Raw genomic sequence first — 17,996 nt, forward strand, 5'->3', positions numbered from 1 at the left:
CTACATTAAACATCTTTTTAACGTAGTTCAATTTATTTTATTTTCAAATTAAGATATGCTTTCTCTCCTTTCCCCATCATCCCTACTCCAAATTGAGAAAACAAGAAAAACAAAACCTCTGTTGCAAATGCATTTAGTTAAGCAAACAAACCCCCATGTTAGCCATGTCCAGAAAATGGTCTTCATCTGTACTCTGAGTCCATCACCTCTCTCCCAGGAGGTGGGCACCATGTATTATTGTGAGTCTTCTGGAGCTGTGGTTGGTCATTGTGATGATGTGACTTCTCAAGTCTTTCAAAGTTTGTCTTTACAATATCATTGGTATCATATCAACCATTCACTTGGTTCTTCTCACTTCACTCTATGTCAGTTCAGACAAACCTTCCCAAGTTTTTTCTGAGACCATCCCCTTCATAGTTTCTCATAGCACAATAGTATCCCATTGCATTCCTATACCATAACTTGTTCAGTCATTCCCCAATTGATTTGTATCTCCTTGATTTCTAATTCTTTGTCACCACAAAAATAAATATCTTGGTCGATTTGGGTCCTCCTCCTCTTTCTTAGATCTCTTTGTGGTAGAGACCTAGTAGTAGTATTTATGGGTCAAAGGGGATACACATATACACAATTTTATAGCTTTGGGGGCAAAGTTCCAAATTGCTTTCCACAATGCTTTGACCATCTCTACCAACAGTACATATAAGGTACCTGCTTTCCTACAGTCTCTCCTGAATTTGTCACTTTGGGGGCCAACTTTGCAAATCTGATGGATGTGAAGTAGAACCTCGGAATAATTTTAATTTACACTTCCAGAATCATTATTATTAGCTTAAGATCTTCACACAAAGGTTGGGTGAAAGTATACAAAGACATGTTCTCTAGTTCCAGGCATTGGTTTATTGGGGGGGAGGTGTGTGGAGGAAGTACAATAAATACTCAGGATTTGGGGATGGCTCCAGATAGCCATGAATGGGTAGCACAAGCATCATCTTGCTAACTTTCTGTTTCAGCCCCTTCCCCCTTCCTCCCTCCCCATCACTGCCCATATTCTCATTTCACCTCAGAAAAAAGTGATGTAGGCCAGGACATGAAGCTTGGCAGAGAGTAGCATCCTGGAAGGGGAACTGGGGTTTAGAAAGGAGCTTAGAATGAAGAGCCAAATGTGGGAGGGTGGGGAGTCCAAACACACAGAACATTTGTTGTCTTGCTTGAGGAAACCCTTCATCCTGGGCTGTCCTGGGTGGAGCCTAAGGGCCCATCTGGGGAAGGAAAAGGATTGGGTTCAGGACACACAGGGACCAGGAACCGTAGATATAGGAACCATCGATTTGGGAATAAATCCTCACATTCCTAGAGCACCATGACCGGAACCCCAAACTCCTGTAGTCACACAGTTGCTACTGCCCCTTTTACTGCTTCCCCCTACCATTCCCAATGTCCAAAAGGGACACATTCAGAAATCAGGACCCCAGGTTAGCCTCACCCCTAGCACCATCTTCACTTCCTCCAGCCGGGCCAGGATTTGAGGGGCATCCTCTGGACACACCAGCTGCAGCTCCCGAGGTTTCATGTGCAGGAGTTGGCTTCCTGTTAGCATTCCCAAGGTCTTAACCGTGCTATGAGAGACAGAAGGTCATAACTAGTAATTAGGAATATTGTATTGATTCCAGGACAAACTCTGGGAAGCAGAGACTAGGATATTGGTGTGGGGGAGTAGGAGAGTGGAAAGTGAGGAAAAGAGCATCCACGGCTGTAGCTTCCTATCTTGACTAATTACTCTTGCTGACTAGGTGCTAAACTTTGTTTTTTGAGCTGTTCTAAGACGACAGAAGTGCTATTAGTACCTTCTAAATTCTGTGCCCTGAGACAGAAGCCTTGTTGCTCTGCCTTCGTTCTGGCTCCCTAGATACTGTTGGGGGAACAGACAGTTGTGGTGATTGGGACTTTGGAGCTGATACGATTCTGGACTAAGGGGCTTGTCTTCCTTTCCCTTTACTGCAGTTAAATTCCTATCCATTCTTTAAATCCTAAGTCAAATGCCACCTCTTTCATGAAACCTTCCCCAATCCTTTCTCTGATTCACCTCCGCCCTTGGATATCATATAGCACATCTATACTTTTCTAATATGCTTTTATTATAGGGCAGAGACCATGCCTTATCTAATGTTTGTAGCTCCCTAGTCCAGTAAAGTGCTCTCTGATTATAGAAGCCACTTAATAAATGCTTATTGACAGTGCATAAAGCACCAGCCCTAGATTCAGGATGACCTGAGTTCAAATCTGGCCTCAGACACTTGACACTTACTAGCTGTGTGACCCTGGGCAAGTCACTTAACCCCTGTTGCCCCACAAAAATACCAAAAACCAAAAACCAAAAAAGAAATGCTTATTGAATAAATGGGGATGGGTGGTGGTGGTGGTGGTATTTTGTGGATTAGAGGAGTGGGATTCCTATATATACCCCGTCTTCCTTTTTAGGGGCTCTCCCTCTCTTCCCTCCCGCAAACTGAGGGGCCAGGGGCAGATAGGTGGTGCAGTGGATAAAGCACCGGCCCTTGATTTAGGAGTACCTGAGTTCAAATTCAGAATCAGACATTTGACACTTACTAGCTGTGTGACCCTGGGCAAGTCACTTAACCCCTATTGCCCCGCAAAAACAAAACAAAACAAATCGAGGGGCCAGCACTTACATGCTAGAGAAGTTTTCTGCCTCCAGCCAAGCCCTCACCTCCTGTGGCTTGGAGGTGGGCCGCAGCATGGGACCCTAGAAGACAGAGAAATGAGGGGGGTTCTAATGCTGACTCCAGTTTTCCCTTTTCCTTAAAGCATTACCATGTGTCCAGGACAGTTACTTCTCTCTGCCTCAAACCCACATCCAACTATGCAAGCCAGTGTTCGCTATTTCCCTAAAGAGCTTGAGCTAGAGGGTTGGTACTGGGGACCAAGCAGACAGTTACACACAGTTACAACTAGTGACTTTTGCATCAATGGCAAGTGGCAGGAGAGGAGATATGGGGATGGTGGAGTTCTTGTCAGGGGGAAGAAGCATGGGCCTTCTAGAAGCTTCCCATTTTAACTCATATTCTAAGAGCTAAATCCTCAGTGCAAAGTTTCTAAGGGGTCTGAAGGATGACAGACACCCTCTGAATTTTGGCGCCCTGGGATGAAGCCTGGTCTGTTCACCCTAGTTACAGTTTGCAGTTACCCGAATTGGAGAGCCAGCGCGGCCCCTGTTCCTTTTTGGGCCTGGAAGGGGCTCTAGGATGTTGTTGGGGATGTAACCTCTTTGCCCGGCTTCATTTTTCACCAGCCACCACTGTTTGCTGTTGTCAAGAATCTGTGAAAAGGCGAGACCACCATCATCTCAGGGACTCTGCCTTACCAGGTCTGGGCACTGGGAAAGGGCCACCAAATAGTCGCCATGTGAGGAGTGGAAGTAAACGTTCCCTCTCTCTTTTTCTTCCTTTAGCTCTACCTTCCTCCCTCTTCCTCCCTATTATCCCATTTCCCCACACTCATCCTGAAAACTCCTTTTAGTCCCCTCTCCTTCTGGGCTTCCTGTCCCTCCTGGGCCCTCTTCATTCTATTCCCCTCCCCTCCCTCCTCCAAGAAGTAGCTTCATCCTCAGAGACAGCAGGTAGCTCAGTGGATAGAGCCCTGGGCCTGGAAGTAGGAAGATCTGAATTCAGCTCTGCCCCCAGACACTCACTAGCTGTGTGATGCCGGACAAGACCCAATTTCTGTTTGTCTTAGATTCTTCAACTATAAAATGGGGATATCTACCTCACAGGGTTGTTATGAGGTTCCGACGAGATGATATTTGGCAAGATCTTAGCGCAGTGCCTGGTACACAATAGGCACTTAATAAATGCTTATTCCTCCCCCCTTCATCTCTTGAAAATGTTCATTCCTCACCTCCAGCACCTCACCCTGGACCACTGTCAGCTCCCGTGGATTCCTGCTTTCAAACTCATACTGGACTTGCATTAGGAGAGGCTTCGGGACTGGGCTGGGACTGTGGGGATGGAGAGTCAGGGAGAGTTCTGAGGCCTCTAGGGTGAGGATGATGGGAAAGGGGAATGGGACCTCTGACATCTGGCCCCCAGCCCACTTAGTCTTCTCAGTACCTGGGAGCCTCATGGCGCCTTTCAGGTGACTCTTCCCTGGCCTCATTCTTCTTCCCACCCCCTTACACATAATCCTGGGACTCAAGAAAAGGGCAGGGAGGAGTCTGGCGTTTGGGGGCCTTTAACGGGAGGGCCTGAGTTCTCTCTGGGTTTGAAATTGGAGAAAGCTTTGTGCCTGCCCCACTGCTGGGAGCCCGGCCTCTTCCCCCCCCACCCCTGCCCACAGCTCAGCAGGCCAGGCAGATGAGGTTCTGAATGTCTCCCTTGTTAGACTGCGGGGGCAGGGGGCACCAGCTGGGGAAGAGTCAGGACGTATGGGGGCAAGAGACAGCTTGTTCCAGCTCTGAGAACGCGGTCAGCTTGTCCCCCAGGAGGACGGCCCTCAGTGTCCTTGGAGCAGTGATGCCTCAGACAAGGAGTGGGGAGAGAGAGAGAGAAGGGGGGTGAGGAGGAGAGAGGGAAGAGAGAGAGACACAGCGAGAGAGATAGACACAGAGACAGAGAGACATAAAGAGAGGGAGGGAGAGAGAGGAGACAAAGACAGGGGAGGGGGGAAGGGAGGGAGAGAGATAGAGAGAGACACACACACAGAGACAGAGATAAAAATGGGGGAAGGAGAGGGGGAGGGAGAGAGACAGACACACACGGGGTGTTGGTGGGAGAGACAGAGAGATACAGAGAGACAGAGAGACACATAGAGAGAAACAGAGAGAGGGAGGGAGAGAGAAGAGACAGAGAGCAGGGGCAGGGGAGAGAAAGGAGAGAGGGACAGAGAGAGAAGAGGGGAGGGAAAGAGGGAGAGGGGGGAGGGAGGGAGGGAAGGAGAGAGAGAGAGAGAAGGGGGGGAAGAAGAGAGAGTGAGTTCTGGAGACTCCTGGGTGATTAGAGATTTATGCTGCAGGTCACCAGCCCCACCCTATTGATCTTGGGACAAACCTGGGGTACCTGGGATCCTGGTCCTGTAAAGAAGAGAGAACAGAATCAGAGCAGAGAACCAGCCCCAGGGGGTGGGAGACATTCTAATTGATGATAACAATCCTCCTTACAGCCTCGAGGTAGTCAGGCAGATAAAGAGAAATACAAACACACACCATTATTGCCCACAATGCCACTTCAAGTTTGTCCTGGAGGAAAGGAAAGGGACTTGACTGAGGCTACCTATCTTAGATGAAACTGGGGGAACTTGGGAAGAGACTTGGAGTCAGAAGGATTTCTGGGAGGGGTAAGGGGAGGGGGGGCTGCCACCAACTAGTGGAGAAAGATGCTTCCTGTGCTCAGCTCTATCCCTGGGAACTGGGAAGTGCCACTTGCTTCTTACCTTGGCTGAGTTGACCTCGGAGTACCCTGAAGGTTCAGATTGCCCGTAGAATCTGGGTGTGTGTGTAGGATTTGTGGACTCTAGGTCTGCCCCATAACCCCTGGGAGGAAAAAAAACAACCAAACCCATCTGTGCCAATTGCTCTTCTAAACTAAACTCTGGCACATGGAAGACAAGAGGGAGGTGACAGTGTTTCCCCAGTCTGTGGGGGAACACAGGACCATCAGTTTAAAACTGAAAGGGTCCGGGGCAGCTAGGTGGTGCAGTGGATAAAGCACTGATCCTGGATTCAGGAGGACCCGAGTTCAAATCTGGCCTCAGACACTTAACACTTACTAGCTGTGTGACCCTGGGCAAGTCACTTAACCCCAATTGCCCAGCAAAAAAAAGAAAAAAAAAAGAAAAAGAAAACTCTAGGCCCACATACGAGAAAAGTACACAGCCAATTATATTCTAAGGGAAACAATATAAGGAGGTAGAAAGAACATTGCACTTGGAATTGGAAGACCCGGGTTCAATTCTCAATTCTGCCACTTAATATCAGAGTGACTCTGAGCAGGTCACTACACCTCTCTCAGCCTCAGTTTTCTATCTGTCACATGAGATGGTTGGACAAGTTCCCTTCCAGCTTTATAGCTATATTAGCTATATTAGGTGGCACAGTAGATAGAGGCACTGGGCTTGGAGTCAGCAGATCTGAGTCCAAATCCAACCTCAGATACTTCCTTGATGCGTGACCCTGGCCAAGTCACTTAACCTCTGTCTGCCTCAGTTCCCTTGACTATAAAATGGGGATGATAACAGCACCTACTTCACAGGGTTGTTGTGATGATCAAATGAGATGATATTTGTAAAGCAGTGCCTGGTATACAGTAGGTACTATATAAATGCTTATTCCCTTGCCTACTTCCCCTACTAATACATTTGTAAGGAACTGCACAGGTATTATAACTTTTTGTACATATAACTATTAAGGATCATGGGCACATATGATTGGAATTTTACCAGTAAGGACCCTGAGGATGAGAGAGGATGAGAGAGAGCTGCCCACCATCATCAAGCAACAGTAGCACCTTCAGTTCCCAATCCAATGTTCTTTTTATTCTATCTTATAGATGTGGTTGCTTTACTTTGTACACAACCCTATTTGAGTGCAGGGTCAACCTTCATCTCCTTATAAGCAGGCAGAAATCCACTAGATGATTTCCTTCATTGGGTGGGAGGTGGATCAATGACCTCTAAGGTCCTTTCCAAATCTTAGATTCTCTGCATCTAGTCAAATGCCCACATAAGTGCATGCTTGGAGGTCGGGGGAGTAAGGGCAGGGACTAATGTCATGACTGGAGTTTGCTCTCACGTGCTATTGGTCCAGAACTCTCCTAGACTTTGCCAGAAATCCATTTCATTTGGTGTCACACAAGACTCCATCAAGGCGATGGCCTGGGGGCTTAACCGGGGAACATCTACCGACGCTGCCAAATGAGGATTGGGGCAGTAGGACATCATCTGGGGGAATAACAGAGAGTATGTTGGGAGAAGTGGTTCCTTGCCCAGAAGAAATGATCAGGAGACAGCGTTACAAAGCCCTTGACATGTCAGGATCCAATACACATAGGTAGATGTAAAGATGTCTGTGTTTGGACATTTGTGTACATCATTGAGAACCTTATCTCTCCCTGAGTTCTTTCTCTGAGGTCTCCTCCCAGTCCAGAGCACTGCTGACTACCTTGGGATTGAAGACTGGGGCTTTGTTCTAAAGCCCTGCCCAGCATTAGTAGTGTTGGAACTTAAAAGGGTCTGAGGGTGTTGGGATGGAATTGAGGGGAAAATAGGACTCCCTTCTGTCCCTCATCTTCCATCCCTTCATCTGTTCACTGCACTCCTGCCCTTCTCCACCCCTTCATTTCTTCTGTTCCGTTCAATCTTCTGTCTGCCTGGACCTCTTCCCCTCTCATTCTCCACCATGGTTTTTGTATGCCATTTCAACTTACCAGGTTCAAAGCTGAGAAGAGACTGTGTACAAATTGAGGGGCACCTGGATCCTGTAGATGGACGTCCAGCTTCCCCTGGGAACACATTCATAGACCAACCCACCCAGTCACCACCAGGGCACTTGGCTCTCTCAAAGGCGTAGAGGGCTTGGTCTTGGTTCCCGCCCCCCTTACTGAAATTAACTGAGTTTTCAGCCAGTAGAGAGAGAGAGAGAGAGGAGGGGAGAATAGTGTTTCTAGAGCTGATTCTATAGCAAGTCTCAGGGGCAGAGTATGATTTTTGGATGACAGGGGAAGGAGCTGAGGTTAGGGTTTATGAAATGGGGAGGAGGGGAGGAGGGGAGGAGGGGAGGAGGCTGGAGTAGGAGACTCATTTCTAGCACTAGCTGCCACTCCTCCCACCTCCCCAGGGGCTGACCTACCAGTAGATTGAATGCGTGCTTGATCATCTGGAAGCACTCTATGTTTTGAGATTCTGAGGGAAGCCCTGGGAAGGCAGAGACAGGACTGACAGACCACTCACAGACCTGTGCCCACACTCCTCCCCCTACCCCCATCATTCCTGGATGTTCTCCTGGTGGCCCCTGTGCCACCCAGGGTCTGTGCTCACCTTTTGGGGTCTTCTTCCTCCCCAAAATCTTCTTCTTCGTGTTATTTTTCTGGGGTTCCTTTGCCCTCTGCACCAACAGCTCAATTTCACTCAGGGTGTTGTTCAGTTCCTCCTGTTTTCAGACAATCCCGCCAGGCTGAGCCTTTGACCTCAAACGGCTAGTGACACCTGCTCTCCCTCAGGATACCGTGCCATTGGCCATACATGGGAACTTCTGGCCCAGTCCCTATAACCAGCCCCAGCCTTGCACACCTGCCTAGCCTTAGCCTTGCCCCATTTCTGTCATTGCTTCAGTCTTTGGTCTCCCATTAAAGAAGAAAGGGCTCCAATCCTTCCTTCATCCCTCCATCCCCTTCCCCCACAGTGTGCCTGAAGTTGGAGGGAACCAGGTTAAAGCTGGCCGTGTTTACCATGTCTCTCTCCAGGTCCAGAGTGGGCTCAGGTTGTGCCTGAAACTGGTCAAATCTCTGAGGTTCCAGGGTACTAGACTGGCTTGAGGGGGGGACTCCTGTAATGTTCAGAAGACAAGGGAGGTGATCGGTGCAGTCTGCTATGGTACTTCATTCCTCCAGGGCTGCATAGGAAGCCTTCTCCCTCCTCTGCTTCAATCAACATCTCTCCCCATCTTCCATTCCACCCCCCCCCACTACTCACTGTGCTTGATGGGGTTCCGAAGATAGTTCTCTGGGGGATCTGCCTCCCACCTAGTCTGACTGGGTTGGCTACCCCCAAATCTGGATCTGTGAAGGATATAATAAGATCTGAGCCTGGATCTTAGAAAGAGGGATAGAGGTCCCCTGTCTCCTAGGATAGCATTTTGTCTCACTGTCTTCTCAAATCAGGTGACTCCAGCCTCCTCTCCCCCTTCATTCCACTGTCCCCATCCTAGTCTCAAGCCCATTCCTTTTGAACCATTCTCCTTTCCATCTCTATTTCAATCTTTAGTCTTTAGATGTTTCCCTATCTCTAGGGCCTTTCTTCATTCCCATTCCTTAACCTCCCATCTTTGCTGTTGTTCAGTCATTTCAGTCATGTCCAACTCTTCATGACCCCATTTGGGGTTTTCCCTTTCTGGAGAGATTTGCCATTTCCTTCTCCAGCTCATTTTACAGATGAAGAAACTGGGGCAAAAAGGGGTAAGTGACTCGCCCAGGGTCACACAGCTAGGAAGTGACTGAGGCCAGATTTGAACTCAGATCATCCTGACTCTAGATCTGGTGCTCTTTCCTCTTTGCCACCAGGGTTGCCCTGGCCTCCCATCTATCCCCATTCTAATTCCAGCCCTATCCCTATGCTCTTGCCCTATCTTCATCCTCACTCTCTTTTTATTTCCATCTCCTCCAAGTTGGTCCCAGTGTTGCCCCTTTTCTTGGCCCTATTTTCAGCTCCTTTTCTGGCCTTGAGGATATCACAAATTAGCTTCTGGGTGTGTGGAGTGGTCTCTTCCCATTGGCCCTGGGGCTGAGGACCAGTTATCTTTGGGAGCTTCTTAGGGCCATGGGGGTCAGAGGGAGGCTCTACCTTGGTTCTTGTCTCTTTTTTAGTTCATCAATAGCCTTCTGTAGGTTACTCTTCAGGATCTCAGCCTAGAGAAGGGGATAATCAGATACATGAGTCTGGCTGGGGGCCCTGGCACTTCCAGACCTCAACCTGACATTCTATTCTTGTTTCCTCCAGGAGAGTAAAGCCACTACTTTTCGTCCTGCCTCCCAGGCTGCTCACCCCAACTTCCCAGCACTGGAATAGCAGAACACTAGTCAAAGACTGGCCCAGCTCTTGAAGTATGACCAGAAGAACTGAATTGTAGGAACAGCTATTTAATACAGCATCCAGGGATTGGATACCATCCAAGGGGTAGGAATCCATCTCTTCCTGTGGGGAGAAAGGAAGAGTTTGGTAAAGGGATCTTCCGGAGAGCCAGGATACATTCCCTCCAGTGGGTTCCCTCCAACATAGAAGACCCATAGCCGATGATCTGGCCCTCCCAACCCACACCTACCTGGGGGAGTCCTTGGACCTGGGAGGGGAGGGGATGGGCGTGAAAGGGAATGTGGAGGAGGGAAAGGCCAAGGTTCCCTTGGGGGAAGGGGAGGAGAGGGATAGGATGAAATCCTCACTCTGGTCTCAATATCCAGAATTTGGAGCCAGTGGTCTTTGACCTGCAGGACCACATCTTGGCCCCATACTTGTCCTTGGGCATCCATCATCTGAAGCTTCTTGATGACATCCTTAGGCTCCTGGACACTTCCTGAGCCCAGCTTACAGGTCAGTAGGTGCTGAGGAATAAGAAGGGGGGAATGCTTAGGAGTTGGGGAAACTTTGAGGAGGGGGGTGCAACAGATCCCTCACCTACACTCTAAGAAGTGCTCTGGGCTGATGCAGTGAGCCTCAGGCTCTCCAGACAAGTAGAATGTACTCCCCACCCTGCCCAGGTCAAGGTCAAGATTGGAGTTGGGGATAATTCTGGGGGGGCTGCTGGAGAAGGGCTTGGCAAAGCATGATGTTACCTTTGACTCTTATCTCCCTGTCACTATTCATATTTGTACAAAGCCTGGCATTTAGTAGGCACTAAATTGATGCTTATCCCCATTCCATTCCCTACTATTCATATCCAATCAGGGTGACAGTAGGCACGCTTCAGGGTTCCAGTCAGATGACTGTCTGTTTAAAGGGAGAACTTCGGGACCATCTTTAATTTCTGGAATTTCAAGTACTAGACCAAAGGACTGGCAGCCCCTTTGATTTCCTGTTGCCCTAGGGATAAAGTCCACACTCCTTTGCTGACTTCCCAGGGGATACAAACTGGCCGCTCCCTGCCTTTATAGTCTTATCTCACACTGCTCCCCAATCCAGGCTGAGCTCCAGCCTGGCCAGCCCAGAACCTGCCCTTTCATCTCTGTATTCCCAGAGCCAGACACAGGGGTAAGAACTGGACCTGTGCTTTTATCAGGACAAGGAACTCCTGGGTGAGGAAACTCCCCGACCAGTGCAGGTTGGCGCTTTCTCTGAAACATAATTTTAGAGTTACACTGAGCGCTGAGAGACTATGTGCCTTCCCCAGGATATTGTCAGAGACGGGGCTTGAACTCGGGACTTAATGATGTCCGTCTTGCACATATTAAGTTTTCCATAAATATTGACAGTTATTGGACTCGCTGAATCCTGTTCTTGTGTCTGTGACTTTGCACACAACCATATGAAAATCCCGTCCCTTCACAATCTTCCACCCAGTTTCTGGGAGGCAGTTCAGGTCCCATCCCCTCCATGAAAAGGTCTCTAACTACTACAGCACTTTCTACCTTCTGTGAGCTCTGCCCCCCCCCCCCCCCGCCCCTTGTGCTGTCTCTCTGTTACCTTGGATCATACATATTGTCTTGGGTTATTCAAATGTTACATGAATTTGTTTTGTCTTTTCACATGGTCTGCTCTCCAAATTACAAGTGTGTCACTCTCGTAGTCTTCATTTCCTCTCTCCCTCTTCTTCCACTGTCCCTCTCCTCCCTTTCCCTCTTCCTTCCCCTCTTCTATTCCTCTATCCCCTCCCTCTTTTTCTCCTTCCTGTCTTCCTTCCCCTTTCCCTTTCCTCCCCTGTCTCTCTTTCCCTCCCTCCCTCCCTCCCTTTTTTCCTTCCTTCCTTCCTTCCTTCCTCCCTCCCTCCCTCCCTCCCTCCCTCCCTCCCTTCCTTCCTTCCTTCCTTCCTTCCTTCCTTCCTTCCTTCCTTCCTTCCTTCCTTCCTTCCTTCCTTCCTTCCTTCCTTCCTTCCTTCCTCCCTTCCTTCCTCTCCTCTCTCCCCCCACTTCTCTTTCCTGATCTAACATGGACCCCAATAATGCCTTCCAGACTAATACTTCTATCACCTCTGTTACACACACCCACTTCTCTGTGAATAAACCTATAGTCTCTGTCAGAACCCTCGACTCTCCCCTCCCCTACTTCAGCATACACTTGATTTCTTAGGATTACAGATTCTCAAGGTTGGAAGGGAGCTGGGCTGTTATGATCCAACCTATTGCTTGAACAGAAATCCCTGACAATTGGCCATCCAGTGTCCAGTACACAGTAGTAACCTAAGAAATGATGGTTGATTGAGTGAAAGATCTGGCCCCTGCGTGAAGGATTCTAGTGTAAAGCTAACATTTGTACATACTTCCTCAGAGGTCTTAGTGCAGTTTTCAGGTTAATACGACATTAAGACCTTTGGGACAGTCTTTAGATTGCTTTAAAACAGTTTCTGTTATCTCATTTAGTCCTGTCTCTTTGTCTCTCTCTGCCTCTGTCTGTTTTTCTGCTTCTCTCTTTTTCTTTGTCTGTCCCTCTCTGTCTCTGTCTCTTTCTATTTCTATTTCTATTTCTCTGTCTTTGTCTGTCTGTTTCTCCCTGTCTCTGCCTCCCTTTGTTTGTCTCAGTCTCTCTCCCCTCTTTTTCTCTCTCTGTCTCTGTCTTTGTCTCTGTCTCTCCCTCTGTTTCTCTCTGCTTCTCTTCCCTCTTTTTCTCTCTCTATCTCTCTCTGTCTTTATCTCTCACTCTCTGTGTGTTTCTCTCTGTCTCCCTCTATCTTTCTGCCTCTCTTTGTTTGTCTCTCTACTCTTTTTCTCTCTGTCTCTGTCTCTGTTTCTCTCTGTCTCCCTCTGTCTCTCTCTCTGCCTCTCCCTGTCTCTCTCCTTTCTTTTTCTCTCTTTGTCTCTCTCTCTTTCTCCCTCTCTCCTGCGTTACCTAGCTGCCTTATACACAGGTCTGGTCTTGCTACCCCTCTATAAAACAGAGTAAACAAACAAATTAAAAACCAAACAATCTTCAGTGGCTCCCTCTGGCCTACTAAGTAGATTTCAAATAATTTTCCCTCCCATTCCAGGGCCTCCATAGTTGATGGTACTGTACCTTTGTAACCTTATATCCTATCATTCCCTCCATTCATTCTGTGGACATAGACAGACTGGACCCTGCTCTCAGATGGCTTGCGCTTGCCTGCATGTGTCGTGGTTCACACTGTTCTGTCTGCCTAGAATGTCCTTCCTCTTCCTCCTCCCCCTGGGTGGATTCTTTTCCATCCTTTAAGCCCAGTTCTAATGCCAATGCCTCCATGAAGCCTTCTCTGATTCCTCTATTGGTAAAATCATGTCCCACTCTGTGGTGAATCTCATTAATAAACTTAGCATGTATTATGGAGGTGGCATGGTATGGGGGGGGCAGCTAGGTGGCCCAGTGGATAGAGCGCTGAACTTGGAATCAGGAAGACTCATCTTACTGAGTTCAAATCCCCATGAGGGTAGGGACAGTGCTTTATCTAAGCTCTGAATCTCCCCCAGTGCCTAGCAACACTATCTGTGTGTATTAGCTTCATCTGATCATTGCCCATTGCTGCTAGTGTCTACCATGACCTATGACTCATTTCCACATTCCTAGATGATCCTAACACTTGGCTCAGATTCTTCATCTCTCCTTCATCCTTCTTCATTGGACCCTACCCTTCCTGTCAGCCAGTGGAATGGAAGAACTCGCGGCTTTTGGACCCCTCTCCCCCTCTGGGTTCTCTCAACTTCTGCTGACCCATCTCTTAAAGGAGGGGTAGGTTCTACCATTATTATCCATGGCTTCAGACTTGCTCTTACTTCCTTGACTCTGAAGAACTCCAGGTCTGATAGTATCAGCCACCCTCCAGCAGTGGGTAGAGCTCTAGACATGGGACCAGAAGGTCCTGAATTCAAATTCAGCCTCACATACTTATTAGCTGTGTTACTTTAGGCAAGTCACTTCATGTCTGCCTGCTCGGTTTCCTCATCTATAAAATGGGGATAATAAGAGCACTTATCTCTCAGGGTTGTTGGGAGGAGAAAATGAGATAATATTTGTAAAGTGCTTTGAAAACCTTAAAGCACTCTATAAATAGTAGTGATTTTTAGCTATCAGTACCATCACAAGGCAGAGCCAGCTCCATATGAAAAATAATTCCCTTTCATTGCTCACACTGACCAAGTTTTTATTAAGTGCCTACTATGTGTCAGGCACTGTGCTAAGCACAAAGAAAGACAAAATCATTTTTCCCCTTCAAGGAATTTACTTTTTTTTTTCTTTTTTTGTTTTTGTTTTTTTGTTTTTTTGGCGGGACAATGGAGGTTAAGTGACTTGCCCAGGGTCACACAGCTAGTAAGTGTCAAGTGTCTGAGGCCGGATTTGAACTCAGGTGCTCCTGACTCCAGAGCCAGAGTTTAATCCACTGTGCCACCTAGCCGCCCCCTCAATGAACTTACTTTTTAATGTTTTAACTACTTCCACATCAAACCTACTAAACCTCCCCAATAATAACCTTCAACCACTCAATCCCTCCTGTTTCTTAGCTTCTTCCTGGTCACAATGGACTACAGCCCATCTCAGCCTTCCTTTCCTGTCCCCCACTCCCCATCCCTATACACTCAAGACTTCAGGCCAAGCCAGTACTACCCTCTCCCTTAAATGGCATTGCACTCGGAGACCTCAGTTCAAATCCTGGTTCTAATACTTGCTGGCTATGTAAATATGGGCAAGCCAACTGATGCCACTGAGTCTCAATTCTTTCATCTGTAAAATGGGCAGTAATATTTGTAGCATGCAATCACTCACAGTGGTGTTGAGGGAAAAGTGCCTGGTGAAATTTTAAAGGGCTATATAAATGTGAGTTATTATTATCCAAGAATCTTTTGCTCCCCTATACTTTCACAATGCCTTTCACAAGGATGATCGCTGACTTCAAATAGCCCCTATTGTCCATTGTTGGGACTTCACCCTTGGAGGATAAGGAAGACTTGGTCTATTGTAGATTCACACCAAGGGAAGGTGACAACAACCTGGCTGCCCAGCAATCCTTCTATTCCTTTTGTTTCTTCCCACGGTCAGTATCCTACACCTTCTCTTCTCTCAATCCTCTCATTCTTCCCTCCTCCTCCATTACCTCTTGCCCTCCTTGAGCAGATGACCTTAACTCATGCTTGGCAGAAAATATTTAGATCCTCTGTTTTGAACTTCCCTTGTCTTCCTATTCTAATCCCAACATGTCAATCGTTATGCCTGTGTCTGTTCTCTCATCTTGCCCTCTCTCCATGCTTAGTTCCTCTCAAGGGTTTTTTCTCCTCTTTTTTTTTTTTTTTTTTTTTTTTTTTTTTTTAGTGAGGCAATTGGGATTAAGTGACTTGCCCAGGGTCACACGGCTAGTAAGTGTTAAGTGTCTGAGGTTGGATTTGAACTCAGGTACTCCTGAATCCAGGGCCGGCGCTCTGTCTACTGCGCCACCTAGCTGCCCCTTTTCTCCTCTTCTTGAAAATTAACTCTGTTGCCTAAAGTCACATCCTCTAGTCCTTCTTGACTCCTCAAAGACACAATTAGTTGGCCCCTCTCCAGCATCATCAGTTTTACTCTTCAAAGGCACCTTCCTTCTTCCTTTGGACATAATTATCTCTCTTTTTTTTTAAACAAAAATAAAAACAAAAACAAACCCCAAAAAACAATTCTCACTTTCTGAAGGAAAGAAGTATACTTGTTATGCTGATTAACAGAAGAGATATTCCAAAGGGACAGGCTATTACAATTGACCAAAGCTAATATAATGAAATTTAATAGGCATAATGTAAAGTTTTATGATCAGGTTAAAACCATCTATGACAATAAGCACAATATGTGGCTAAAAAGTCTTTTATATGGAAACGACCTAGCAGTTCTAATGAATTACAAATGCAATGGGAGTCAGTGGTATTAATAGAACACTGTCCTCCACTACAGTTATACCACACTCAGAGGGCTGTGTCCAGTTCTGACCCCCATAGTTTAAAATGGACATTGATAAATTGAAAGAAGGTCACTGAGATGATGCAATGTGAAGATTAATTGAAAATGCTAGAAATGCTTAATCTCAAGAAGAGAAGCCTTGAGGGTGATTATCTACCAAGGGTCCTCAAACCATGGCCCATAGGCCAAATCTGGTACCATCAACGAGCTAAGAATAGTTTTTATATTTTTAAATACAAGGCTGTGGTTTGCTGACCCTTAGAGGGCCAACATCTGGAAGAGATATTAGACTAGTTTGATGCAGAGAGTGGAAGGAAGAACAGCAGGTGCAGGGTGCAGGGAGGCAGATTCCTTCTCAACGTAAGGAATAATTTCCCTACAGTTGAGGCAATTCAGAAATGAATCAAGTTCCTGTTTCAGGGGAGAGAGAGGCAAAGGAGAGATGCTAGAAGGGGTTTCTCCAAACAGAGGCTGGATGTTAATTGAGGTGGTTCCTGCTCAGGCATGGGTTGAACCACATGACCTCTGGGGTCCCTTTCAACTCTGAGATTTTATAGCCCTTCTAACTAACTATCCCTCAGATGGATGGTGTACACTTCTGTTTTAACAGGCAGAACTCAGTGTCATTCTCATTCCTTAGCGTCACAATAATTCTTCTTGCTAGCTATGCAAATCCCTTAGCCTTTCTGAGCCTCAGTTTCCTTATTTGTAAGATGAAAGGTTGTCCTCTCAGTGTCTATGATCCCGTGATCAGCACCCTTACTACTTCTGACCCCCTTTCTGCAACGTCATCTCTTCCCCTCCTTTCCACACCCAGGGTACCTTCACAGTCAGCACCACACCTTGGCAGTTAATCAATCTCCAGCTGTTTAGCATTTGTAGCTTTGGACCCCCTAGCTGGATTGTAAGCTCTATGAGGGTAGAGACTGCCTTTTCTTCTCCTGTAGCCCTAACATGGTCATTTACACGGAATTTAAAGAATCTCTGGGAGACCTGGGAGAACTAAGGGGTATGTGGGGGGGGGGCGGGGGGAGGGAAGCAGCAATTCTCACCTCCACTCGTTGCTTTAGGACGATGGGTTCCGAAGCCATAGTCTGGGAGTATTCTTTCCGTTGTTCTGAAGGTAAGAACAGAAGACGAAGGGGGAAAGAATGGGATATGGTGGTGGGAAGTCAGGAGACCGAAGGGAGGGCAGAACAAACTGGGGGTGAGGATGAGGAAGGGAAGGAGCGGGGGCTGAAGTGGGAAAGGGAGGGAAATGAGACAAGGCAGAAAGGGAAGTAGGGAGGGAAATGGTAGGAGGATGTAGGAAAGGTAATGAAAGGGAGGGAGCACAGGAGGGTTGAGGGAGACACTTACGGTAAATGGTTTTGCTGCTGGGTCTGGCCATGCTGTTGGATCTGCTGAGGCCTGACCAGGGCTCTCTGGAAAGCCAACCCAAAAAGAGACATGATCAGAGCCCAGGAGGGCTGTGGTGCAAAAAGAAGGATGTAGGGACTGGATATACAGGGATATAGGTCTGAAAGGGAGGGGGCAGAGGGTGGGGGCCTTGGAGACACAAGAGGAGGCTCCCAAGATGGGGGAAAAGAGTAGACCCCTGAGGGGAAGGGGAAGGGAAAAGGGAAAAGGGAAAGAGAAGATGGGAAAGGGGAAAGAAAACCATTGGGAAGTTAAATGGAACTTCAGAAGGGAGCAGTGGGGTCTGGGTAGTCTGACAAATTTTAGCACTCACTGATGGAACTGATCATTCCTGTGAGTGACATAATCCATCCTTTATGCTGGTGGTCCACTCCAGAAACCTAAGAAAAAAAATTCACAGATCTTGGTCTTTCAGCCCACCCTCTGATAGCCCCAACAATGAAGATGTCTCTAACCTTTAGTTCCTAAACTTCTGTCCCCTGTGACCCTTCCCACAAAGACTCTGGATGTCTCTCTTCATGGGGCAGGACGTAGCAGCCATTGTCCTGTCTGGAAGTTGAGGGTAAGGGACCACACCAGAAAGTCAGAAAAATGGGTATGTGAGAGGGAAACAGAGGTCTCCCATTGAGTTAGAAAGAACACTGATTGGGCAGATAGGTGGTGCAGTGGATAAAGCACAGGCCCTGGATTCAGGAGGACCTGAGTTCAAATCCAGTCTCAGACACTTAACACTAGCTGTGTGACCCTAGGCAAGTCACTTAACCCTCACTGCC

General features: G+C 47.5%; 1 protein-coding gene across 1 annotated transcript; it reads right to left on the reverse strand.

Moving 5' to 3' along the window:
• Positions 1-931: 931 nt before the first annotated feature.
• LOC122755212 (epidermal growth factor receptor kinase substrate 8-like protein 3) lies at positions 932-17,600 on the reverse strand. The gene is made up of 19 exons (XM_044003536.1): positions 17,537-17,600; positions 17,164-17,228; positions 16,857-16,921; positions 10,167-10,325; positions 9,772-9,921; positions 9,571-9,635; positions 8,704-8,789; positions 8,412-8,557; positions 8,050-8,161; positions 7,862-7,926; positions 7,440-7,514; positions 6,806-6,954; positions 5,449-5,548; positions 5,067-5,089; positions 3,919-4,234; positions 3,209-3,340; positions 2,694-2,767; positions 1,487-1,619; positions 932-1,262 (listed from the first exon to the last, which is right to left on the reverse strand). Exons 1-19 carry the CDS (start codon positions 17,572-17,574, stop codon positions 1,251-1,253), a joined length of 1,965 nt encoding a protein of 654 aa, XP_043859471.1. The 5' UTR covers positions 17,575-17,600; the 3' UTR covers positions 932-1,250.
• Between the last annotated feature and the right edge of the window lie 396 nt (positions 17,601-17,996).

Source organism: Dromiciops gliroides, chromosome 4, assembly GCF_019393635.1.
Source record: "Dromiciops gliroides isolate mDroGli1 chromosome 4, mDroGli1.pri, whole genome shotgun sequence".
Classification (NCBI taxonomy): domain Eukaryota; kingdom Metazoa; phylum Chordata; class Mammalia; order Microbiotheria; family Microbiotheriidae; genus Dromiciops; species Dromiciops gliroides.

Excerpts from the sequence above, each read along its gene's own strand:
- LOC122755212 (XM_044003536.1), bottom strand. The coding sequence starts at position 17,574 with ATGGATTATGTCACTCACAGGAATGATCAGTTCCATCA. Across the intron at positions 10,326-16,856 it reads TCCTAAAGCAACGAGTGGAG|CACCTACTGACCTGTAAGCT; the intron begins GTGAGAATTGCT and ends CTTATTCCTCAG. Across the intron at positions 9,922-10,166 it reads TTCTGGATATTGAGACCAGA|GAAGAGATGGATTCCTACCC; the intron begins GTGAGGATTTCA and ends TTCTCCCCACAG.